The sequence below is a fragment of the Ursus arctos genome, unplaced genomic scaffold, assembly GCF_023065955.2.
Source record: "Ursus arctos isolate Adak ecotype North America unplaced genomic scaffold, UrsArc2.0 scaffold_8, whole genome shotgun sequence".
In the NCBI taxonomy this organism is placed as follows: domain Eukaryota; kingdom Metazoa; phylum Chordata; class Mammalia; order Carnivora; family Ursidae; genus Ursus; species Ursus arctos.
This window is the reverse complement of record NW_026623100.1, coordinates 38,549,084-38,574,244: the sequence shown is the minus strand read 5'-3', so window position 1 is coordinate 38,574,244 and position 25,161 is coordinate 38,549,084. Positions and strand designations below refer to the sequence as shown.

Below are 25,161 nucleotides of genomic sequence, written 5' to 3'. Positions count from 1 at the left end.
TTAATTTTTTTCTTTTTAAATTAAAAAGCCAAAATGCCATTACAAGTACGTTGGTGTTACTTTACTTTCCCATCGTGAGGGCATGAGAATGCCTGTATCCCCATACGGATAACGTCGAGTAGCCGCAAAATTTGGTTTTTTCCTCAAGCTAACTGACCAGATATAGTTATCACTAATGTTTTAATTAGCAGTTTAGCGCTCAAAAGCTTAGTGACCCCTGGAAAATCATTTGCGCAGAGCCAGGAAACCTCCAGTCCCTTGAGCGATGCCTCCCCTCGGCCGGCAGAGGACGCATGCCTAGAGGCGCCCCTCTCCTGTGGTCCTAATTGGCTTCCCAGGCACAGTGCGCACGCGCACATTTCGCTCCAGGTGTCCAGCTTTGTGCCTGACCCAGGTCTCCTCGGCTGCGCTCAGCCCTCAGTTTTTAACCCGGGCTGGTCTTCGGGGGACAGTAGCGTGTTCCCTGGAGCCGGAGCGTCACTAGGCCTCTGGGGCGAGCGGGTGTGGGACGGGCCTCAAGGGGTCGGGCGGCGCGTCGGGCAGCCCACGCGGGCGGGGCGGGCGGGGCGGGACTGGCAAGGACTTGGGCGTCGGTCGCCGGTGGTGGGACCGGAGCCGGGCGCGGAGCCCCTGACAGGACAGGTACGGAGGCGGCCGCCCTGCCAACCGTCTCCTCCGCCGCCCCCCGCGTGTTCGCTAGGTTCCCGGCTGTGGACGGGGGGGCCCCGGTGCTGGGCTGGGGCGCGGCGCGGAGTCCGGTGTGCGGAGCGGGGATGGTAGGGATGGGCCGCGGCGGGGTGGGCACCTGCCAGCGTCTGGGCCTGTCCGACCCACCTGCGCTCTTCAGTCTGGCCGTGTTCTCCCGGGGTCGGAGTGGTTGCGCCCCCGAATTCCTCCGCGGCGGCGAGGGTCTCCCTCCTTTCCCGGGAGCGTCTGAGGCAACCCCTGAACCCATTCCAAGCCACAGGTTTCTGTGGGCACATGGTTGAGAAGTTTGTGTCAAACGAAAACCAGAAAACCATAGAGGACTCAAGCGTGGGGGCCTGGATATGGGTTTGGTGTGTCTGTGCCTCCCACGCTTGGGGGCCGCCTTAACTGGCAGGATGACCCTTGAGAAGTCATCGTGCACATTCCGCTTGTCTTTAGGCAGAAGCACAGGTAAACACACAGATGAGGAACTCCGCTGTTTTTAAAGAGGCAGTGATTTAGAAGCTTCCCCTCCTGTACTGCAGTGATGAGAACATCAAGCCCATGTTGACCACTTACTAATCCAGTACGTTTAAGGTACTGAGAGTCGAAGAACTGCAGGTCCAGGCTGACATTCTTTACCTGGTGTACAGCCAGAGCCTGAGCTACGGGGATATTAAAGGAGATTGTCATAACCTTTTTTTTTTTTTTCCTTAAGGCATTTCGTGCTCAAATATGTTTAGAAACTTCATGGTTAAAGTTTCCTACGGAATATTTCAGAGCCTTCAATATGCTAAAGATAGTTACCATGAATCTCACACTGAAAGTATGGTATGGAGGCTTTCCCAGATTTGAACAGGAAATGCTGTTTTTCTTGGGTGCTGACTCTGTTTAACATCTGAAATAGTTTGGGAAATGCAATTCCAGAATTAGAAAATCAAGGTTTGGAGGGGACAGTGTAGGTCAGTGCTTTTCAAACTTGAATGGCGCATTGTTGGGTCTACATTTCTAACCAGTTTCCAGGTGCTGCGGCTGCTGCTACTGCTGCTCCTCAGACCACACTTTGAATAGCAAGGGTGTAGATCACTGGATTGAAATTTAGAGACCGTGTTCTCCTTCCTGCTCTCTGATACAAACACTGCTGCCTTGAGTGAGCCACTTCACCTGTCCAGGCCTGTAAAATAGGAGGCTGGACTAGAAGAGCACTAAGATTCCTTTCAGATCTAAAATGCTGTGATTCAAATTCAGTTACCCTTGTGATAGTGGAAGTCCATCTAAAATATCCTTCCCAAATAGCTAATTTGGGCTTGAACATTACTAATAATGGGGAACTTACTACATTTCATCTTGAGATACCTTAGTAAGGAAGTTTTCAATTTGCTGAAATATGTCTCTGTAACTTCTATCCTGTTGGTTGTAGGTTCTCTTTTACAATTGAACAGAAAAAAAAGTACAGTCCACCTTCAAAAAGGTGACTCTTAAAGTATTAGATGATAACTTCCCACCAAGTTTTCTCTGCTGAAATTTAGTCTTTCCGTGTGGAGTGTAGAGGGGCTTTGGCTGGCCTTTGAAGCATGGGTGGGGCTTGCAGGACTAGGGAAACGTCCTAAGCAGAGTGGTGGTGCAGAGATGACACTGCATGTCAGAGCCAGGACTGTTGGATTAAAATAAGAAATGGTATGTCAGTGAAAGATCTGGGGGCATATGGGCAAAACAGTATTTTAGCGTGTGTCATTGTCTTACGTGGGATGTAATGTGGTTGGAAATGGAGAGCGAGACAGGGAGCCAGATATGCTTCACGTATCAGTAATAGAAGACTTAGGTTGATGATAACAGGAATGCCTTATATTTATGTATAAGATTTTACAGATTACAGAACCTTTCTCGCAGGCATGATCTCATTTTATTTAATAATCCTGTGAGGTAGGTGGAGCAGTTGTTATCCTGTTTTGTAGATGAGGCACCAAAGAGTGAAAATAGTTTGCCTCAATTCTCAAAGCTATTTAATGGCCAACCAAAGAGATGACAGTGGTAATGGAGGAGAAAAGAGGGATGTGGGAGGTGCTACTAAGAATTGGTAATTTGGGCCTGACTGATGGAAAGATACAAAGGAGAAGAACTTGTTAGGGAGGATTCAGAACACATGGGAGAATTGTGATACCTTTGACAACTTCCACTCTAGATTTTACTCTCCCATCTCTGTCATTGCTAGTGGCTGCCTGGAGTTACGGGTTGGGAGGGATTGTAGCAGAGGATTCGCAGGTTGCTTGGCCTGTCTGCAGCTACTGGTGGTATTGTGGGGACTTGGGTTGTCTGCCCCATACTAAGGGCAATGAGAACTGAATCCTCAGTGTCCCCTGAGGAGGTAAGTGCTGAGCAGTTGACTGATTCAAATCTGTCTTAGGGCCCTTGCCATCCTGGAGACTCTGGATTTGGCTTTCTATCATTTTTCTTTTCAAGTTCAGGCTAGTACCAGTAGCACTTGGCTAATGGATAAATTGAGCGTCCCCATGCTCCTACATATCCCATGAGGGATTCACTTAAGCAAACACTAGACCTTTGTCACCCCTAAAGCCTCACTGAAGCTGTTTTCCCAGATCTGCATTTGCCCTAGAGCCTAGAGGTCTCTCTGTGGTCCTTTCACCATGGAAACATATGAGATTGAGAACTAGTGTCATTACCAAATTACGCAGGACATGGGGCTGTCCCTCCATTTTTAGTTTCTTAGGCTCCCGTCTGGAGAGGAAAGAGCTACATCTGCTGGGGTTCGTGTGTACATGACTTAATTTCCTCCCTGGTGGGGGGTCTTTAAGGCTGGAGCTACTTAGGGAAACTTGTCAGAGCCAGCTTATATCCCTAGAGGCTGGTGTTGGTACAGGCTTGCATTTAACATTGAATGTCTTCTGTGTTCAGTGCTTAGGATACTGAAATGAATAAAAACTCTCTTCCCTGGAGGAGTTCATGATGGGATAAGGGAGACGGTATTTTAATAAAAATGTGATGTTGTAACAGAGATATGTCCAAAGTGCTGTGTGAGGGCACAGGAGGGAATGACTAGCTCTGCATGGAGACATTGGGAATCTTCAGGAAAGAGACGATAATTGAGCTGACCCTTGATGAGGAAAGAGAATGGCCCTGGTGATTTTTGCAACATTTATAGAGGCATAAGGGGGAAGGTAAGTAGATCCATGTAGCTGGAATATAAGAACTTTGGGATCAGAGGAGAGGTGATTGATGAGACTAGATATTCATAATGAGGCCAGGTTTTTAATGACCCGAAGTGCCATGCTAAGAAGATTCAGTTTTGCAGGCAGAGAGGTGATGTGATTGTATTTTGGGAGGCTAACTGTGGTAGTAGACTAAGGGGAGATTAGATCAGGGACATCAGGAGACTCTTGTAATATAACATAGGCATGGTATAACACTGAACTAAGGATTAGGTCAGTGGGGGTGGAAAGGAGATGACTCTGAGTGAGACCAGAGAGACAGTCAACCTGATGTAGTGATTAACTGTTGTTGAGAATGAGAGAGGGAGTTGTTCAAGATGACTCCGTTTTCTGTTTTGGGTGGGTGGTGGTGCCAGTAGGAAAGAGGAATATAGAAGAGGAACATTTTTTGAGGGGAAAGATACCAAGTGTGTTTTGAGTTATGTTGAACTTGGGGGGCATCTGTGGCACATAGCAGACAGGTGGAAGCGTGGGTCTGAAGTTCAGAAGAGAGTCTGCCTGGGGCAGTAGGTGTAAGTGGGGGTTGATGCCATGGGAATGGATGAGTCTGGCAATGCTTATAGGAGGCTGAAGATGACAGAGGAGTCAAGAAGGATTGGTGTGCAAGGTACGCGAGAATGTTGCCCAGGGAGCTAGGAGAAGAACAAGTTCCAGGAAGAGGGTCAGCAGCTTCGCTTGCTACAGGGAAGTCAAGTAGGATGAGCTTGGAAAATGCACCTTGAGACTGATCAGTTAGGAGATTGTGGTAACCAGGGCTCTTTTACTTTTTTAGTGTGAACAGCTTCTGAAAAGTGGTAGGGACAGGAGCAAGGTTGAGCCAGATAGAGCAGTGGATGGGAAAGGCAGGGAGGGTGTACTCACTTGAGTAGCCTGGCAGGGAAGGAAGGGAGATGGTGCATCTCACGGAGGAGGTAGCAGAGACTAGAGACGGTTTTTCCCAGAATAGAAATCTCGAGCATAGGTTACCTGATAATGTGTGAGAGCGAGTAGAGGGGCTGCAGTTGAAGGCACAAGAGAAAAGATGATTGCTAAATCAGGTCCTCAGCGGCGGGTGGAGGGGTTGGCCCTGTAAAGAAAGGGACCTCATTTTCTTTGAAAGAGGAATGACAGAAAAAAGGAGACAATGTAGGAAGAAAGAGGCAGTGATGGTGGCAGATATATCTAAATTTGCAAAGGAATTCTCTAATAGGTTCAGTTTTCTTTCTTAGCAACTTTAATTGCTGAGGGGAGGAGGTGCTGGTGTGGGCTCAGATAGGAATAGGGACTTAAAGTAGTAAGGGAAGCTTGAAATAACTGTCCAGAGGAAAGGGGCGGAGATCAGACCCGAGACTCTCTCCAAGAGTGTTGAGTACCCTCAGAACTTAAACCTCACACTGTAGGCCCCTCCTTCCTCTTTCTCACAGTAATGATGGCTGATGTTTATTGAGTGCTTCGTACCAGGCACTCTTCTGAGTGCTTTTCAGGCATTCTCACAACAACTCTATTAAAGGTATTGTTAAGGTCTCTATTTTGCACAAGAGGAAATGGAGGCATGGAGGATTACTTAGGCTTAGTAGTGCTTACGCTTGATGAGTCTCTTACCTCTGCAGAAATCGCACTCTTTCCTCTGAGGCATCAGAGGAGGCAGAAATTGAATCCCAGCTCCCAGTTTCTGGACCTTGGGGGGCTGGAGTCTAGGGCTGCTAAGAAGCAGGTCTTACCTGGCCAGTGTGTGGGTGGCATGGGTGGCCAGGGCGGTGGGGGCAGTGTGGCTCCTGGCCTTTTACAACTACATAGGGAACTCTGAAGTCCTTGAAAGAGACCAGCATCCTGACTAGAAAGACAAGTGACTTTGTTGGGTATTGCAGGCTGAGACTGTGTCACCTGAGACAGTGAATACTTAAAAGAGAATTGTCCCCATCCAACCAGAAAAAGAGAATTTTTTTCTGCCAGATACGGGAGTAGGCAGACTTATAACCTTACATAATAGCATAGATTATTAACACTCACCTTTTATGTTTTCCCCTTTAACGGGATAGAATTTGCAGGTAAGGCGCACTTGAGTGAAGGGGGAGAATGGTGGGGTAGCATGGATGGAAGAGAAACGGCTTACCTTTCGCCGCTGCAGCTACTGGAGCATCATTTCCGTGTCCTTCCTCTTGTGGTTGCTATGGATACGCCTTTGCGTGGTGACTTGAGGAGATTGATTTCCATTATGATCAAATGATGACGTGGATTTAAAAAGAGAAAGGACAGAATGCTCTGCTTTTGGGGAGTGGCCGGTGAGCTGCCCAAAAGGCAGAGCCCAAGCACAGCCAAGGTGGCTGTGGCTTTGTTGGCTGCCTTGGCTTTTGCTGAAGTTGTGAAATGGTGCATCTCTCTCTTTAGAGCGCAGGCTCAGGGTTCCCTGTCTGCAGGGTCCTAGTGCCAGAGAATTGCTGGTTGATTCATGGGGAGGAACCAGCAGGAACTTCAAACACGCTGACAAGCAGGACTCCTGCTAGCACTGGGAAGGTTGTAGTTCTTGAGTATGGGGCTGGGGGCTACTCGCATACCTGCCGCCTTCCTGTGAAAGTTCCTTTATTGAGGTTAAGTGAGGCATATTGTGTAGATTTCCTTCCTGGCTCTTGGAGGTCTGGACTTTTGGAGGTGGGCCTGGCAGTCACTGGGTATTCTTGGGGAAAGGGGATACTTTGGGAGGAGGTCAAGTTGCATTCAGATTGAGAGTGGGCTGCAGACATTTCTGGGGATAACAAGGAGTTGGAAAGGTAAAGAAAGTCCATTTAGGATTAGGCCCTATCTGTAAGAGGTCTATAAGGCAGATACTGGAGGAGGACTTTGGAGCAATGGGCTGTGTAATGTCTTCTTTCTGGGTTTCTGGGTGTATCTGAATCCCAGCCTTCCATGCTTCTAGTTCCCCTTCCAGCCTCTGTTCCCCACTCAGTGAGCAAACAGCTCTTTTTTCCTGATTCCTGAGGGACTTACATCCACATTTATGCCTTCCTTACCAGTACTTTCAGAGTTGTACAATTTTGTCCTAGTCTGAAGAAAATCTGGATCTTGCTAGTTACTATTATGTTTCTTTTATCTTTGTAACCAAACTACTGTATACCCAGTGCCTGATGCAGTGCAGTTCAAGTGTGTGGACCCTGCTATGAGACTCCCTGAGATTCATACCAGCTCCTCTATGAGAGAGATGAGGGAAATCAGACAGTTGGGTTAGCTCAGGATCGAGGTTAGGTGAGATGAGACAAGAGGAGGTCAAGGGCTCAAAGGATGCTGGGGTGCTAGTAAAAGCAAGGTAGGAATAGTACAGGCTCGGTGCCAAAGAAGTTTCTCCTTCTTACTTGTTCCTTCTTAATTCTTTTTTTTTTTTTAATTTTTTTAATTTTATTTTTTTAAAAGATTTTATTTATTCATTTGACACAGAGAGAGACAGCCAGCGAGAGAGGGAACACAAGCAGGGAGAGTGGGAGAGGAAGAAGCAGGCTCCCAGCGGAGGAGCCTGATGTGGGGCTCCATCCCAGAACGCTGGGATCACGCCCTGAGCCAAAGGCAGACGCTTAACGACTGCACCACCCAGGCGCCCCTCCTTCTTAATTCTTAACAATCTACTTGCAATCCTGTCATTTTCTGAAATAATCTCCAAGACCATTGGTTACCTATTTATCAGACAGAGATTGAGATTTTTTCCCTCCTCTCTTCCCATTTTCCTAGATATTTCAACAGTATTTAATATACCTAGGGAGGAAAATGAATTAAATCCAGGGCGTATTGGTCTCATCTCTGGCTGAGGGAACATGTAACTCAGAATTGTCCTATGTGACATGGAATGGGGCCCAGGGGTGCTATGGAAGGATCACTGTCTGTACAGCTAGTCAGATGTGCCCCCCTGCCATTTTCTGGCCGTGAGACTCAGGAGAGTCATTCGACTTCTGAGACCCAGTTCCATCACCTATAGGATAGAGATAATGCTATCTGTTTTGTCTGCATCACAGGTGCATTTTGGAAGGAGATAGTGAAATACATGTGTTCGTTTATACAGTTAAATTTGCACTAGACAAGGCCCTAAGAACAAGACTTATCTTCTCTCTCCTAACATGTTCAGTTTGTTTTCCCATTTCCTCCCAATTCTCTTAATGTTTTCAATCATCATTCTTCCATTACTCATGCTTGAAAGCTCCTGAGTTCATTCATTCATTTTTTGTTCATGCATTCATTCATCCATCCATTTATTCATGCAACATTTAAATTCCTTCTGTGTGTAAGTCATCATTGATGTATCTTCTCAATAATGATGAAGACGATATCTACATTCTGTTGAGTGTATATTCTGTGCCAGGTACTGTGTTAAATGCTTTCTTCAATCTTATTTAATCCTCACAACGTCCCTGTGAGGTAGGTATTATTTCCCCTGTTTTTCAGATGAGGTAGCTGGGCTCGGAAAGTTAAATATCTTGACCAGAGTCATACAGGTGAGGAAATACAGAGAACCAAAGCTATATCTAGGTCATGTGTGTCTCTGAAGCCCATGCAGGCGCTCTGCCTCTTTCCCCATGCGTGATCTACCCTAGGGCCTTCTCAGGGCATTTTTGTACATTCTCTGAATTAGCTCCTATCCTCTCCTGCTTCTTTCCCTCTCCCTCTCTTCCCTGGCTCAGACCCTCCTCACCCCTTGCTCATTATGTAGCAGTCTCCTTGCTGTTTTCTTGTCTTTACTCAGTTGCTCCTGCCTCCCCTCCAGCCTGCTCTGCCACCTGTTTGAGCCTCCTGACATTGTTTTCATTATGCCAGTCTCCTGCTCAGGAAGAGACCCGGTTGTTGTTACTGGATCATGAAGATGGACTTACCTATCTCTACCTGAACGTTCAACTCGCTGACTACCCATACTTACCTTCTAGTACCTCTCAGTATTGATGTGTGTTTATTTACTCAATAAATACTTGACTCCGTGGGCTAAGGGTGATGGGATCACAAAGAGGGATGTTGTGGGCTGTGCTTTAAAAGGCTTAGAGTTAGATAGAACAACTCATCTAGAATTCTTTACTAAAGGCAACCTAGTCTTCTTTAATATTCCCTAGTGAAGTAAAATTATTTTGTCTCTACTTAGTGTATTCACAGCTTACAGCGTTTGTAGGCCTTTTCACATATCCAGAAAAGAGCCCGTAATTCAAGGCATAGTCAGGTACCCCTTTTCTTTTTCTTTTTTATTTTTAACCCCTTTTTAGTTCACCTTTCTTTTGTCTGTAATTCCTTATAACATGTGTTATAATGTCAATATGTTATTTTTAGAGTTATATATCATCTATTATGTCAGCTAATTTTTTGCACTTTATAGCTTCTGTATTTTTTTGCAAAGCACTTTAATGTGCTTTACCATATTCAGGCCTAGTAACGTTAACATAGAGATGGCTGATGATATTCCCATTTTATAGGAGAAGAAACAGCTTGCAAGAATTTAGGTAACCATATTAACCTGTGTGACTGGTGAGTTGTGAGGGTTCTTAGATATGAGTTCTCCTGAATCTCTGGAGACAGTGTGGTCTAGGGGAGGAGCACGGCCTAAGAAGAAGCCTAGAGAGATGTGCGGTCAACACTGAGGCTAGTGGAAAGTGCAGAGGGTTCTGGGTCAGGCTCTGGTTCCAGCTTTGGCTCCACTCCTCACCTTCTGTGTAATTTCAGGGAAGTTGCTCAGTTCTCTCGGCTTCAGTTTCCTTGTCAGCACTGTCCCTGGCCTGCCTCTCTGTGGGGTTATTGTGATGTCCAAATATGAGGATAACAGCCTCGATAATTAGCTGACTTTTGTTGAGTACTTAGTAAATACCAGGCAATGTCCTAAATGTTTTACATGGATTATCTTGGCTAATCCTCACAACAGCTCTCTGAGATATGTTCTTTGTTCCCAAATGACAGATAAGGAAATCGAATTGCAGAGATGTTAAGTAGCTGGACCAAGGTGGTTCCCAGGTGGTGAAGCCAGGAAGTGAACATAAGCAGTCCGAGTCTAGAAACAGCACTCTTAACCATAGTACTATAAAATTATGTTTTTCAAGGTGCTCTGTAGACTGTAAAGTGCTCTGAACATGCGAAGTCCAGGCTGCAAGGAGCTGCATGGCCCTGCCTACCTGAATAAATGTGAATAGGGAAGGGAAGGGGCAAACATGGAGATTTTTGTGGGGCCAAGAGAAATGGCTCCCTAGGGGTTCTGGCCAGGATTGAAGATGTGGAGAGGTGTTTTGGGGCCATATATCTGGATGTTGACTGTCATTCTACTGTTGGGCTATCTGGCCTGCCTTAGAAAGAGGGTGAAGAGGAGGAAGATTCTGTTTGGCCAGTGAAGTCCAGCGTAGACAAGACAGGTATCCCTAGATCCACACTGCAGCTAGTGGAGTTACACGGGTCAGACCTCAAGCCAACCTTGTTGAGTGCTCAGGGGCAGGGAGCATGGTGTGTTGGCTCCTAGCCCGTGTTAGATGGGTAAACGAATTCAGTGGCATCATGACATAGCCCTTAGCCCTCTGGAGACCTCTCACTAGAATGCTTAATCTTATTAAATTAAATATTTTTAATTATAAAAGTAATATGTGGTTATTAAAGAAATTTGGTGAAATGTAGAAAAAAAAGCCATCTCGTTTTTTCTGTTAAGGAGATGGCTGGGAAGCAAGGCCAAGAGTGTAAGGGGCAGGTGGTTGAGGAGGGCTGGGCCTTGAGCTACAAGGGGCATGCGGAGCTCTCTGCGGTTATTCATCCAGTTGAACCTGATAGTCTTGGGCTTTGAGCCTGGCCCTTTATAACAGCCGGAAGAGAGAAAGGGTCTGGCAAGCTTTGCCGGTGTGGGGGGAACATGGGTACTTGACTTGCCTTACTGTATGAGGTTACCTCCATTACTGCCCTTCCTTTGCTGTGCAGCGCACGCGTCTGGCTGCTTCAGCCCAGGGTGAAATTGAAATCCAGACTAATTATAGGGGTTTGGGCCCTGAGTCTAGAGTTTAGAAAAAGGAGGGAGAAAGAAGAGCCCCAGAAAGAGGGTGTAAGAGACCCTTATTTTGGCTGCGTGGAGGCCTGTAGGTAGCTGATCTCTTTGAGTGTCACTTGATGCTGTGGTCCTGCTAAGGCACATTGTGGGGGGAAGTGTTAGGGGTGGCAGCAGTGATGCTGAGGGGTACAGACTAGGAGGACCAGTCAGGGCTGTGCTCCCAGCCCGAAATAGTAACAGTTTACTCTAGAGGTGACTGCTGAGGGTCTGTGGTTTGGGTGGAGCCCCCAGTCCTGCCTTGCTTGTCTGGCCCAGGTGAAGTAGGGGGGCACTAGGACCCAGAGGCTAACACGGTTCCTGACAAGTCTAGAGCAGCACTAGCGCAGAGTGAGACTCATCAGCTGGCAAGCAGGATTCGGTGTCTCTGGGTTCAGGAATCATCAGGCAGCAGAGAGGACTTGCTCCTCAGCCCCCATCTCTGCCCCCATCCCTACCCCGGTAGGCCACCGAGTGAGGTCCATGGACTGGGGAGGGCCGCGCCTGACGGCTTCTGTGTCTGTCCATGAGGGCCTGGAGCCCTGACCCTCCTGCCTAGGTTTTTGCCTTTTCTCTCTGTCTTTGGCCCACTGGGGGAGGGGGTAGAAGCCGGGTGAGCAACATGGCCCAGAGCAAGAGGCATATGTACAGCCGGGTAAGTGGTCCTTATCTGGGATGGCCCTGGGAGGGCTTCTGGAGAAGGCCTGGGTGCCTGTGGACACTGCTGTGGGGGCTGGGGAGACAGGCTGGAGCTAGGCTGGGGCCACTCGCAGCAGGGACTGATGGTGTTAGGCTGGACAGGCCTCCCCTCCCAGAGTTGGGCCCTCAGTGGGGGCTGGCAAGGCCTGACCTTTGACTCTAATTGGACCTCTGGCTAGAGGTTTCTGAAGGGATCAGACTATGTTGGGGACTCTCAGTGGGGCTGGTGGGTTGGAATGGCCTTACAGTGACGCCTTTCTTTAGAGCTGCTCTGTTGTCTGCCACTTGCTTTCTCTGTCTTCTGGTTGAGATTGAATCTGTACCCACTATTGTGTCCACCTGGTTCTGAGAGGCTTATTAGGGTTGGGAGGTTGAGGGAGTCTCTTGAGTTTGGGGCTAGCCCTGATGTCACTGTCAGTTCTTTTTGTTGTCAGATCCATGAGAGCAACCCTGATGTCCCAGGTGCAGTTTGGGGTCCTGGAGCCCCTGCTAGCTATAGCCTTAATCTTCCTGGATGATCCCTTTGGGGAAGGGATTCGGGGAGTGACAGGCTCTGGCAGGGCTCCCTTCTGAAGCCAAGTGGAAGCATCAGAGGGAGCCCTGTGGAATCTTTAGAATCAGGGAGTCACTTTCTCATGCCTCATTCATCTGTTTGCTGCAAGGCCCTTGGTTCAAGGAGCTGCTATTGCTAAAAATGGCTTAGGTGTGATTTTTTTCTAAACCATGGCCCTCTTTAGAAACCTAATTTCATGTTGTGTCCTGTCATCACGGATGTGTCAGAAGCTGAGAACTTCCGAAGGACAATGTTTAGTCTATTCCTTTGCCTTGTCCATCCATGGGGTGATAAGCCATCCATTTGGACCACTGGGCAGAGTCTAGGGGACAGTGTAGGTCAGATCTGAGGTACCTGATTTACCTGGCCTTTGTTTTTCTTTTTATAGCAACATAGTGTGGGGGAAGGATCTCTAGAGCTTGGGGTAGGGTTGATAGAACAGGGCTCAGGCCAGGAAGAAGGGAGCTAAATGGTTGAATGGGCTGCGGTGAGGCATTTAGGAATGTCATGGTGGGTGTGTGGATGGGGTGGGGGGAGTCGGGTCTGGAAGGAGTGATGGTGACTTGAGGGTTGGAAGGAGGCCCAATTGTGTACTTTTGAAAGGGAGAGGCCTAAGAGAGCTGTTGTATCACAGGGAAGACAGACAGCAGTGGGGAGTGGAATAGGATCCTGTGGGGTCACCCATGAGTCACCTGTCTTCTCAGCTTAGGCACCTGAGTCAGGGCACTGGGTTTTGTTTGGAGAGCCTGGTCTCAATTGAGTTATTCGCTTGAGCTTCATTCCCCTCCTTGGGGGCAGTGCTCCTGAGAAAGAAGCCATGTGGTGACATTCACAGGTCTGCATTGAATTCTGATTTGTTATAAAATTTAAATATAAACTCTTAAAAATTGTGGCAGATTCCAGAGGAGTTCGGAGAAGTCTTAGAACATCACTGGTATTTTTCAAAAGGGAATTTGGGGTCCACTTCACCCTGAACATGGGGTTCAGGGAAGTGACTTCTTGTCCTTTTTCAGTCCAGGATGCTGACTGGGGCCTTTCTGGTGCATTGGGATGACACCCTCAACCTGAGGCCTTTAACTGCGTATGTTTGCACGTGTCTTTCTTTCAGACGCCCAGTGGCAGCAGAATGAGCGCAGAGGCAAGCGCCCGGCCTCTGCGAGTGGGCTCCCGTGTGGAGGTGATTGGAAAAGGCCACCGAGGCACTGTGGCCTATGTAGGAGCCACTCTCTTTGCCACTGGCAAATGGGTCGGCGTGATCCTGGATGAAGCAAAGGGCAAGAATGATGGAACTGTCCAAGGCAGGAAGTACTTCACTTGTGATGAAGGGCATGGCATCTTTGTGCGTCAGTCCCAGGTACCTATGCACTGTTCTGAGTGTGTGCACGTGCACGTGCTCTGTTGCTTGTGCAGCTTTTGTGGGGGGCTCCCTTTTCCTGTGCATGAGTGTACGTCTCTGGTTGAGAGAGTGGGAGGTAGTGGGGGAGGGGAGATTGGTGATCCATCCTTATGTCCATCCTTTTGTGAGCTGCCCTGTACCCTAGGCTTGCTCGGCACGTGGGGAGTGGCCCAGATCACAGTCATCCTTGATCTGGCTATATTGAGTCTGTTCTCTGGCCTCAGATCCAGGTATTTGAAGATGGAGCAGATACTACTTCCCCAGAGACACCTGATTCTTCTGCCTCAAAGGTCCTCAAAAGAGGTAACAGCCACCCAGTTAAGTTGCCTTCCCACATCCAGGAGTCCCCAGGACTTCTCCCCAGAATACAGGGCCACAGTGGTTCCTGAGATTTTTCCATCACCGCCATATTCCCTTGTTACGTCTTTTCTACCTCACCACGATGGTCTCTGCCCCCACCCCTCTATACAAACACACACTTTGTTTCTGTTTGCTTTCTACAGAGGGAACAGACTCAACTGCAAAGACCAGCAAACTGGTGAGTGGTTGGGGGTGGGAGTGGAGAGTAAGAGAAAGAGGGAAAGGAGAAAGAGGAGGGAGACCACTGCTAGGCAGGTAGAAATAGTAGGTGAGTAAACGGAGTTAAGCCTTCCAGTCTCCAACCTCCCTGAGAAGGAAGCTTTCTGGTTATGAGTTGCTGCTTTAGGGGTAAAGGTGGTAGCAAGGAAGAACTGTTAGGGCCCAGAAGTTTAGGGTCATGGAGGCAAGGCTAGGGATGATAGGAAAGACATGTGTGACCCTAGTAGTGTTGTTGCCAGCTTCCTACCTTTTGGTACCCAAGGCTTCCAGGATCTTAAAGGTCGGAGGGTAGGGGTAAGGTGAGAGCTAGAAGAAGAAGGAGCTCTCCTGTTCACAAGTGAATGGTAAGGGCTACTGCTGCCTGTTTTAGGCTGCATGCCGAGGGCCCATTTTAATTCTCCTCCACTGCTCTGCGCAGGGTGTCTGAGGTGGGGATTCAGACCCTCCAGCTTCTTTGGGTCAGGGTGTAGACGTCCTGGAAGCTGATCCTTGAGGGACCCCTCATCTCACTTACCCAGGAGTTGGCAGTGACCTGACTCTACCCTTTACCTGTGTATACCTGAGTTGGTCTTAACACCCCCCACCCAGGATGTCTGGCCAGCTAGCACACTGTGATGTCTGTTCTCTAACTCTGCCCTTTCCTACTCCTCATGCAGCGGGGACTGAAGCCTAAGAAGGTGGTGTGTTTACTATTTGTGCCTGGGTGGCTGAGGGCCAGGAGCCCCCTCCCCAGCTGTCCTGCATGTCCTTGGGCTGCTGCATGCATGTTTGTGTGACCTTGGGGCTGGGATGGCCAGAGGAAATGGTGGCCTTGGCTTTCAGGTTCCTTTGAGGGATGCAAGGACATCCTGCTCAGTGTCCAGGCTCAGGTGGCACTTATTAGAGATGACCTCTGCACCTACTTGTCCCCTTCCCCACTGCCTTAGCACTTCTAGTCAGAGGCTCCAAGCATTTCGACTGTAAATGTAAAGCAGCAGCGTGGAGTAGGGAATTTACTGAGTTACACTGGGTTTTCAGTCTGAGTTTGGGGGCAGTGGAAGGAAACACTGGGAGGTTGGGAGTGGAGAAAGTACCAAATGAGATGATTGGGCAAGGAGGCAGGAGGCCAGGGAGCAGAGCACAGGAAGAACAGTCCTGAGTTGGAAAGCCTAAGAGTCTGTGTGTTTGTTTCTATATGGGCGCTAGCCATGGATGCCCACCCTCGCTCTGCTCTCCATCAGTCTTTCCCTGCCTCTTCCTGCCTCTGGTGCTGTGCCTGAGGCCCAGCTCCCACCCTTGGCAGCCTTCCATCAGCCGTCATTGTGTGGGACTCAACTGGGCCACCCCCAGATTCTTTTTAAACCCTTAAGTCACTGCCTTGACCACTTCCTCACACCAGCCCTTGCCTTGGGCCTGTGCCCAAGCTGTCTCTGACCTGCATGTGCCTGTCTGACCTGTATGTCCTGTGCCACATGTATGGTTTTGTGATTTCCTTGTCACCAGTTGTCTCAGGCCCTTCTGACCTGCATGGAGAGCTACTGGATTGGGGCAGTGGGTGGGGAGAGGAAAACATCTTTTCAACTCCTGGTTGTTGATGGGTCCTCACTCTGGAGTCTTGCCATGGAAGAGACCACATTCTGGTATTTGCTTTGAGGTCCTGCTCAGGTGGGAGTGGGGATGTAAGAAGGAGTATAATGCTCTAAAGGATGCTGAACCCATTACAAGGTTATAGAAACTTGGCTTCTTCCCTGGATTCTTGTCTCCTGGTTGGGCTCCCAGTCTTGCCTCAGGCCTCTGAATAGAGAAGAGCACGGACCTGCAGTCTGATATCCATGGAGGAGTTCTCGCCACAGGCGGACCTGAGCCTGGGCGGGGCCTGAGCTATGTCCGGAAGCAGGGGTTTTGGCAGCTGCCTGGGGAAGTGTGGCAAAGCCCGGCCTAGGCTGCCTGTGCTGTGATACAGGGCCTTCTTTGCTCGCGTGCAAAGTGCTGGTCAAATAGTCAAGTCCCCAGCAAGGTCTTCCTCTCCAGTGGTTCTCTCACAGCAGACCATTTAGCCCAGGGCTGTGTTCTCACCACCTGGGGGGAACAGGGAGCTAGCACCAGAACCTTAAAAAAAAAAAAAAAAAAAAAAAAAGGAACTTTGAGGAGGAGAGCAGAAGAGAACCCAGATGTCGCTGCAAGGTGCCCGGGCCCTTCTGGAAGGTCTTTAGAGACAGGTTTTAATCTGCCAGCAACCAGGGGAGGTTTGGGAGAGGAGCCAAACACTGCCATTAGAGCTGCTGCTGAATGTTCCCCAGGGTTTCTTAGTGTCATTGTGTGCCCCTCAGAGCGGATGCTGTCACAGGAGGGGTATTCTGGGTGCGTGTGCCTCATGAGAGACCAACCGTCAGGGCGTTGTCCGTGTGTATGAGACAAGTGAAGTTGATGGGGCTGTGGGCGGAGGGGAGTGTATGAGAGGCTGGTGGAGCAGTGAGGCTCCGTGGCCCTGCCCAGTCATGCCCCGGCCCTGGAGAGTACCATTTCTGGGATGGCCCCTAGCCCAGTTTCTTGGAGCAGACTCTTGGGGATTGGGGGTGGGAGGGAAGGGTAGGAGGAGTCAGAACCTGTTCTATGGAGGAAGAAGCAGGGCGGGTTCTGCGCAGGACTTTGTCCAGTCATGTGGAGGAGGAGGAGCCGGCAGAGCCCGGCGGTTGCTAGGTGACCGAGGAGCAGTGGCTCCACCCCCACGGATCAGAGGAGGGTGGGTGCATGACGTCAGGTGGAGCTGGTGCTGCGGCCACTGAGGCTGCCATCAGCCTTAGCTGGTGAACTGGGCCGGGCGCCTCTCCAGTGCCTGCCGGAGCCTGGCTGTCCCACTGCGCACCTGCGGGGGACTTCTGCGTCTGAGCCACAGCCGTTTGCGGGCTGGGCAGCCGGCCTGCCGGGAAGCTGAGGCTGCATTGTTGGGATTTGATGCACTAATCTCCTGTCTCCGCCGCCTTTCCCTCTGTTCGGTCTCTTTCCCTCCCTCCCTTCGTCTGTCCTTCCTCTGTGTGTTTGTCCATCCTCCTCTGTCCCTCCTTCTCTTTCCTCTCCTGGCTTTCTTTGGTTTTCTGCAATGATGAGACAGGCACCGACAGCCCGAAAGGTACTCTTGCTTGCTCTGGTCCTGCTGCCGGGTTGCCAGGGCGATGGTGGCAGCAGCCTCCTGGGGTGGGGGTGGGGGCTGATTGACTTCATCTGTCTACCTGGTTGGGGGAGGAGGGTGGGGATGAAGGTGGGGGCCAGGGAGAGGTGTGTGTCACTGCCATGCCCCACACCCTGGGCATTTGCCCCCTGCTCTGGGCTCTGACTGTGTGTTCTGGGCCTCGTACCCAGTGGCCTCACAGCCTTGGGCTTTAGTCAGCTTTTGCTGCAAACTGGCTCTGGGAGTTTCCTGTGAGAGGATGTGGGGAAGCAGGTCCCAGTGTCTTCATGCCTCTAGCAGGCCGACCTCACCCTTATCCTTTGCTAGGATGCCTCTCGGTTGTACTCCCAGCATCCCTTCTCCACCAGGGTTTGTATTAAAGGGCTTTTCCAGGGTGGGATGGAGACCCTAGAATAGTTCTATGGGGACCATAGAACAGCTATGGAGGCTTAGCTCAGGGTAGGAGGGGTGGGGTTTGATCTCCTTGGACTCAGTGTCTCCTAGAGGTAGAGTCCAAGCTAAATATGTTTTTGCTGTTTTGCTGTAAGATACTGGGTAGCAGGAACACAATTTGGAACTTGGGATTAATCATCTATTTTTGTTTAGGGCACTAGTTTCTCTATGCTGCTGCCCACCCCCATGTCCTTTCTTGCAGCTTGGGTGGGGTTACTTTGCTGAGCTCTGGGCTTCTGGTTAATGCAGTATTCATGGTCCTGACACCTGAGCCCTCTGCCCTAGGGATGGGGACTGCTGCAGGATCTGGCCCTGGGGGAGGGGATAGGGTAGGGAGGACAGCAGCACTGTTTTGCCTAGGGGGCTTGAGCCCCCCTGCTGGGGTCATATCACTCACTTCTGGGCTTCTAGCATCACTCTGCTCACATGTTATTTCTAGGGGGTCTTCTGTGGAGTCTGGCACTTGGAGGAAGGGGCTGACCTGGGAAAGTCCTTGGGAGTGGTGGGTGGGCGGGGCCTCTGGCTCTGGGCTGGAGTGTAAGAAGGACCGTCTCCAGGGACCTCCACCAGCTGCTGCCTTTGGTCTCCTGTGGCTCAGCCTAGGAGATGGGGATTTCTGGGATTTTTAGGGTGTTTGAAGGTGTGAGATCTGCAAGGGTTGGGCATAAGTGGGACAAGCAACAAATGGGGAATAGGATTCTGAGGTCCTGGAGTAGAAACAAGGTGATTGACTGGAGGGAAAAGGGGATGGGGTGGGAATGGGAGCGGGGAGGCAGTTAAGTGTAACCCCATTCCTGGTACTTCTTCTGCTCTCATTACTGTCCCTTCTGCTGTCTGTCTTTCTGCCATTATCCTTTCTTTCCTGACTCCTCCTCCTCCTCTGGCTCCTGTTGCCTGTCCAGACCACAACTCGGCGGCCCAAGGTGAGAAAAATAAAGGCCTCTGTACAAGCCACTGCTGAGTATGGACTCACATTTCAGGCATGTGCATGTGTGTGGGCATGTGTGTGAACAAGTTAAAGGTGGTCGCAGTGCATCCTGGGTCTTCTTTTTCAGAGGAGTGTGGGGACTGAGGGTGGTGGCAAGCCTCTCCTGGGAAAATGACTTCTGGCTCTTAGGAGATTGTCTGAGCCAGTAGCCTGAGTGCAGAAGAGAAACAAGAATGGTTGTGGTCAATCAGGGCTAGCTTTCTTGAAGAAGAGCATTTTGACTAGTTTTTTGATGCATGACTGGGAGTGGAAGTTGGAAGAAAGGCGAAGAACAACTTGGCAGTGTCAGTGTCAGGGGATAAGGACCTGGGGTTATCTGTGGGTAGCATGTGATCTCTGAGTGTCAGCCCATCAGGAGAGCTTCAGGGCTCCGTACTGCAAGGGAGAGCACTGGGCAGGCCTGTCTTCTCCAGGGCCTGGGGCTTCAGGGAGCTCTGCCCCAGCCCCATGGGGGCCTGGGTAAATGTTGCCTGGTTAGAGCCCCTTTGTCTTGGGGGAGGGAGATGACAGAAGGTCAGCTGTACTGACCATGTTTCAAGGGGGAGCCTAGGAGTACAACTTCCACTTTGGCCCTTTTACCTGAAAGGTCCCTAAAGTAGATCAAGGGAGGGAGAATTAGCTCAACTCCCAAAGAGTGGGATACAGAGCTTGGTACCCCTACTTTTAGCCCAGCCTTCTCTGGGAACATGAAAGTTAGAGAACAAACTCCAATTTGTTCTTTTGCTCTGGGAATGACATTGAGGCACTTTTTCTTCCTGGGGGAGGAGAGTACAGGCCCAGAACAACGATAGGACTGGGAGTATTAAGAAATTGCTAGAATGATCACAACTGGGTCACAGAGGGGAGGTTTGGGGAGTAAGGGATTCTGCTCTAAGGGGGTAGTGCCAGAGCTGGGAGGAATATGGGGTCAGTGCCAAGGGAGAAGCATTATAATCTTACGTCTTCTATCACTTCCTCCCTCTCTCCTCTGCCCGCCTCCTGCCTCCCCCATCCTTTGTCACTGTCTCTGACTCTGTGTCATTTTTCCTCTCCCCTTCACTCTGCTTCTCTGTTCTCACTGTGCTTTGATACTCTCTCACTGCCTTTTTCCTTCTCTGTCTCCTTCCCTTGGTGGATTCTCATATTCTGCCTTTCTCACCACCCATGTTCTTTTTCTGGCCTTCCTCTGCCCTCTCTGAATAGCCCACCCGCCCAGCCAGTACTGGGGTGGCTGGGGCCAGTAGCTCCCTGGGCCCCTCTGGCTCAGCATCAGCAGGTGAGCTGAGCAGCAGTGAGCCCAGCACCCCGGCTCAGACTCCGCTGGCAGCACCCATCATCCCCACACCGGCTCTCACCTCTCCTGGAGCGGCACCCCCACTGCCTTCCCCTTCCAAGGTAAGGACTGGGGTTGGAGTGAAGAAGAACCAAGACATAGGGGAGCCTGTGACCCCAGGCAGGATCTTAGAAATTTTCCATGGTTGGGGGAGACCCAGAATTTGGCTCTGAAGGGTGGGGATGTAGAGTATGGTTCTGCCGTTCACTCAGCTACCCTTTCTTTTCTGCTTTTCTTCCACATTTTCCCCTTATGCACCCGTCCTTTCTCACGTGCTCATAGGCCACTTTTGCTTTTGACCCTGGGGCCGGAATGATGTTTGCATACATTCCTGTCCTTTTGCTCCAGCTCAGCCTTGGTGGGGAGGAGGGGGAGGCTATGCACCTACTGAGAGGTCTCTCCTTTGCAGGAGGAGGAGGGGCTGAGGGCCCAGGTGCGGGACCTGGAGGAGAAACTGGAGACCCTGCGGTTGAAACGGGCAGAAGACAAGGCAAAACTAAAAGAGCTGGAGAAACATAAGATCCAGCTGGAGCAGGTGCAAGAATGGAAGAGCAAGATGCAGGAGCAGCAGGCGGACCTGCAGCGACGCCTCAAGGAGGCGCGGAAGGTGGGACTTGGGGGGAACGAGGGAGCTGAGTTGCTTAGGACCCAAGCCGGTGCACTGGACACTAGGCCAGAGCCTGGAATAGCCTGTGCAAAAGGGTACATGAGGCGTGTCTCTGCTTGCACTCCCACCAACCTCCACCCCTCAGGAAGCCAAGGAGGCACTGGAGGCGAAGGAGCGCTACATGGAGGAGATGGCTGACACTGCCGATGCCATCGAGATGGCCACCCTGGACAAGGAGATGGCTGAAGAGCGGGCTGAGTCCCTGCAGCAGGAGGTGGAGGCGTTGAAGGAACGTGTGGATGAGCTCACCACTGACTTAGAGATCCTCAAAGCGGAGATTGAAGAGAAGGGTAAGGGGCCAGGAGCTGCTGGGGGCCAGACAGTGGGGTTGGAACCGTGTCTGAAAATGTTCATGGTCTTCCCCAGGCTCAGACGGGGCAGCGTCCAGTTACCAGCTCAAGCAGCTCGAGGAGCAGAACGCCCGCCTGAAGGATGCCCTAGTGAGGTAGGGTCACCTCCCTGCTTGGCTCCTGGGCTCACTCTCCTGTCTGTAGATGTATTAGAGCGGCCACCGCCAGTGACTCAGACATCCTTTCTCCCTTCTCCCTTCCCTGCTTCCCCGCAGGATGCGGGATCTTTCTTCCTCAGAGAAGCAGGAGCATGTGAAACTCCAGAAGCTCATGGAAAAGAAAAACCAAGAGCTGGAGGTTGTGAGGCAGCAGCGGGAGCGTCTGCAGGAGGAGCTAAGTCAGGCAGAGAGCACCATCGATGAGCTCAAGGAGCAGGTCAGGGGAGCCCAGGCCCTGGCCCAGGGGACCCCTCTCCTCTGAGGTTGGTGTTGCCTCTTTCCAGGTACCTTTTGGCAGCCCTTCTCCCTGTTCCCTCCCTGTAACGCAGGTGGACGCTGCTCTGGGTGCTGAGGAGATGGTGGAAATGCTAACAGACCGGAACCTGAATCTAGAGGAGAAAGTGCGAGAATTGAGAGAGACCGTGGGGGACTTGGTAAGAGGATAGACCCCTGACTTACCACCCTGATGGAGGGTATTTGGAAGGCACTTGCTGAAAGAGGGACTGGCATGACTCCTGACCTTTGAGCAGGCTGTGGTGAGTGGCCCCACCCTGACCTGCCACCCTGACTCTGCCTTTCCTTTGCCCTGCTGCCTTGTGGCCTCCCAGGAAGCGATGAATGAGATGAACGATGAGCTGCAGGAGAATGCTCGAGAGACGGAACTGGAGCTGCGGGAGCAGCTGGACATGGCGGGCGCACGGGTCCGGGAGGCCCAGAAGCGTGTGGAGGCAGCTCAGGAGACGGTCGCAGACTACCAGCAAACCATAAAGAAGTACCGCCAGCTGACCGCCCACCTTCAGGTGCCCGTGTACCCCCTCCTGTCCACGCGTAGTCACCCTGGGCTCCCTCGTGACTCAGCTGTGCCTCATCGTCTGTTTCTCCTCCCAGGACGTGAATCGCGAACTGACCAACCAGCAAGAAGCATCTGTGGAGAGGCAGCAGCAGCCACCCCCAGAGACTTTTGACTTCAAAATCAAGTTTGCTGAGACTAAGGCTCATGCCAAGGTCAGGACAGTGGTTAGGCCAGAGAGTGGGGAGTGTTGGGGATCCAGCCTGGGTGTGGCTGTAGGCTGATCTGGACTTCATGTGGCTGGAGGAGAGGGGATGCTTTGCTTGGGGGTCTGGAAGCCTCTTGGCCTAGGCTTGTCCCAGAAGTAGGGGACCTGGTGGAACAAGGCATGTTAGTTCCGAGGCTCTCTCCAGCCTGGCTGAGAGCCCACCTACCTGTCCACCTCACAGGCAATTGAGATGGAATTGAGGCAGATGGAGGTGGCCCAGGCCAACCGGCACATGTCCCTGCTGACAGCCTTCATGCCCGACAGCTTCCTTCGGCCGGGTGGGGACCATGACTGCGTCCTGGTGCTGCTGCTCATGCCTCGTCTCATTTGCAAGGTATGACCAATCAGACTAATCCCGTGTTCAACAGGAAGACTCTTTTGAGCTTGCTGTGTAGCAGGCCTGGAGGATGCCGAGTGAGGATCGCAGTCGGCGTCCCTGCTCACAGAGGGTTGATCGTGGAGTGGAGGAAGGTAGTTAACCAAGTCGCAGGTGGATGTGTATTACAGACGCTGGGCTGTGACGGGCAGGTGGCTTCTCTGAAACAGCACCGTTGGGGCTCTGATTTAGGTGGAAGGGTGGCACTGGAGGAAGAACATTTGAACTGAGACCCAGAAGATGATTAGGAGCTAGTTGGGGGATAACCGTCAGGATAGAATTCAGGTAAAAGGGTAGCAGAAGCAGTAGCTTTAAGGCAGGAAAGAGCTCGGTCCCACTGGTTCACTACCTTTTCTTCTCCACATCCCTAATCCTCACAACCGCCAATAATCACAGCATTATCCGTTCCCTAGGTGAGACTCCCTCCCCATCTAAGAGCTGTTTCTGTTTTCCTCCTCTGTGTGTCCATGTGTGTGTCTCTCCCCCCCCCCCCGCCCCGCCCCACCTAGTTGCTTAGTTTGTGTCCTGTGTTCCTGAGTCTGTGTTCTCCATCCTCTGCTCTGAGCCCCAGGTCCCTGGTGCTTCTTCCCACAGGCAGAGCTGATCCGGAAGCAGGCCCAGGAGAAGTTTGAACTAAGTGAAAACTGTTCGGAGCGGCCCGGGCTCCGAGGAGCTGCAGGGGAGCAGCTGAGCTTTGCTGCTGGGCTGGTGTACTCGCTGAGTCTGTTGCAGGCCACACTCCACCGCTATGAGCAGTGAGTGACCCCCTGGCCCCTGGTCTGAGACCACAGGGCCAAGATTGGGTGGAACTGAGATTGCCTGGCAGGCCTTGGCCTCAGAAAACCGTTCTCTGGTCTCTAGCGCCCTCTCTCAGTGCAACGTGGACGTGTATAAGAAGGTTGGCAGCCTCTACCCTGAGATGAGTGCCCATGAGCGCTCCTTGGATTTCCTCATTGAGCTGTTACACAAGGATCAGCTGGACGAGACTGTCAACGTAGAGCCTCTCACCAAGGCCATCAAATACTACCAGGTCGGCGGCGAGAATTCGGCTTGGCACAGCAGGGAGGGAAGGTTTCTCCTGCTGGGGCTGTTGCCAGCGTGGCCAAGGTTGTGGGTCCTAGGCCGGCTGCTTAAGGCTTGGCTTGCCCCTAAAGGAGTTTGCCTGAGGATGCAGCGCCTTGGGGTCTCAGATTCTCTTACACCTCCAGAGTCCTAGGATGACCGGTGCTCAAGTTGCAGTTTGGGAAGAATTCTCTATCCTTCCAGCATCTAAAGGCTGTCTCTCTGTCATTTCTCCTCAGCATCTGTATAGTATCCATCTTGCCGAACAGCCCGAGGACAGTACCATGCAGCTGGCTGACCACATTAAGGTGAGGTGTCTGGGCCAGTGGTTGAGCCCCCTGTAGAGATCAGCAGTGGAGGACATCAGGTCAAGAGATCTGGCCTTCAAGGGGTGTCCCATAAGACTGGAACAGTCAGATCGGGGAAGGTGGAGAACCGACATCTTTGTTGGTGGAGGGTGGGGACTACTTAGAAATGGCGATGGGGCAGAAGGGCTCCTGTTGGGAGCTGACAACCACAGGCATCTTTCCTTACAGTTCACCCAGAGTGCCCTGGACTGCATGAGCGTGGAGGTGGGACGGCTGCGTGCCTTCTTGCAGGTGAGAGCACAGCCGGATCTCTTTGACCTCCTCTTCCTCATTAGTCCCCACCTCCTCACCTCCTGCCCTGATGCTGTGTTGGTTCCCCATCTATTTCCTGTTCCCTGAGTAGGGTGGCCAGGAGGCTTCAGATATTGCCCTCCTACTCCGGGACCTGGAAACATCATGCAGTGACATCCGCCAGTTCTGCAAGAAGATCCGAAGGCGAATGCCAGGGACAGATGCTCCTGGGATCCCAGCTGCACTGGCCTTTGGACCACAGGTTTAGGGCAGCGAAGGGGGAAGGAAAGGAAGCTGAGTAGAACCAGGAGGGGCCTCGAGTGTTGCGATCTGCCTCTGGTCGGGGAACAAGAATGGTCTTGAGGTAGCTGGGAGCTGTGGCGTGGGACCCAGGGTGGGCTCCTGACTCTGGACTGTCGCACAGGTGTCGGACACGCTCCTAGACTGCAGGAAACACTTGACATGGGTGGTAGCTGTGCTGCAGGAGGTGGCAGCTGCTGCTGCCCAGCTCATTGCCCCGCTGGCAGAGAATGAGGGACTGCCTGTGGCTGCCCTGGAGGAGCTGGCTTTCAAAGCAAGCGAGCAGGTGGGCCTGGACGGCTGGGTGGAGGTGGTGGTGATGGAGTCATGTGGCAAGTATGGGATCTTCACTGCTGCCCTTGCTCCTGCAGATCTACGGGACCCCCTCCAGCAGCCCCTATGAGTGTCTGCGCCAGTCAAGCAACATTCTCATCAGTACCATGAACAAACTGGCCACAGCCATGCAGGAGGGCGAGTATGATGCAGAGCGGCCCCCCAGCAAGGTGGGTAGGGAACTCTTTAGAGGGGCTCGAGGATCCCAGAGGAGCCGGACTTACA

General features: G+C 51.4%; 1 protein-coding gene across 10 annotated transcripts in view; it reads left to right on the top strand.

Moving 5' to 3' along the window:
* The first annotated feature begins 556 nt into the window (after positions 1-556).
* The window catches only part of DCTN1 (dynactin subunit 1), a 29,837-nt gene continuing 5,232 nt past the window's right edge, over positions 557-25,161 (top strand). For 2 of the 10 annotated variants that reach the window (XM_048222504.2, XM_044392123.3), the window contains exons 1-21: positions 564-642; positions 13,266-13,511; positions 13,778-13,856; positions 14,057-14,091; positions 18,636-18,656; positions 19,904-20,095; positions 20,443-20,640; positions 20,786-20,990; positions 21,067-21,145; positions 21,266-21,425; positions 21,538-21,642; positions 21,817-22,008; positions 22,097-22,213; positions 22,448-22,600; positions 23,237-23,397; positions 23,504-23,672; positions 23,944-24,012; positions 24,241-24,303; positions 24,416-24,565; positions 24,728-24,889; positions 24,975-25,106. In XM_048222504.2, coding sequence (XP_048078461.1) covers positions 13,284-13,511; positions 13,778-13,856; positions 14,057-14,091; positions 18,636-18,656; positions 19,904-20,095; positions 20,443-20,640; positions 20,786-20,990; positions 21,067-21,145; positions 21,266-21,425; positions 21,538-21,642; positions 21,817-22,008; positions 22,097-22,213; positions 22,448-22,600; positions 23,237-23,397; positions 23,504-23,672; positions 23,944-24,012; positions 24,241-24,303; positions 24,416-24,565; positions 24,728-24,889; positions 24,975-25,106 — 2,670 coding nt within the window. In that variant the 5' untranslated portion in view covers positions 564-642; positions 13,266-13,283. Of the gene's footprint in view, positions 643-13,265; positions 13,512-13,777; positions 13,857-14,056; positions 14,092-17,211; positions 17,242-18,635; positions 18,657-19,903; positions 20,096-20,442; positions 20,641-20,785; positions 20,991-21,066; positions 21,146-21,265; positions 21,426-21,537; positions 21,643-21,816; positions 22,009-22,096; positions 22,214-22,447; positions 22,601-23,236; positions 23,398-23,503; positions 23,673-23,943; positions 24,013-24,240; positions 24,304-24,415; positions 24,566-24,727; positions 24,890-24,974; positions 25,107-25,161 lie in introns of those variants that run through there. The other 8 variants (XM_044392120.3, XM_044392119.3, XM_048222503.2 and 5 more) reach the window with 8 other exon arrangements.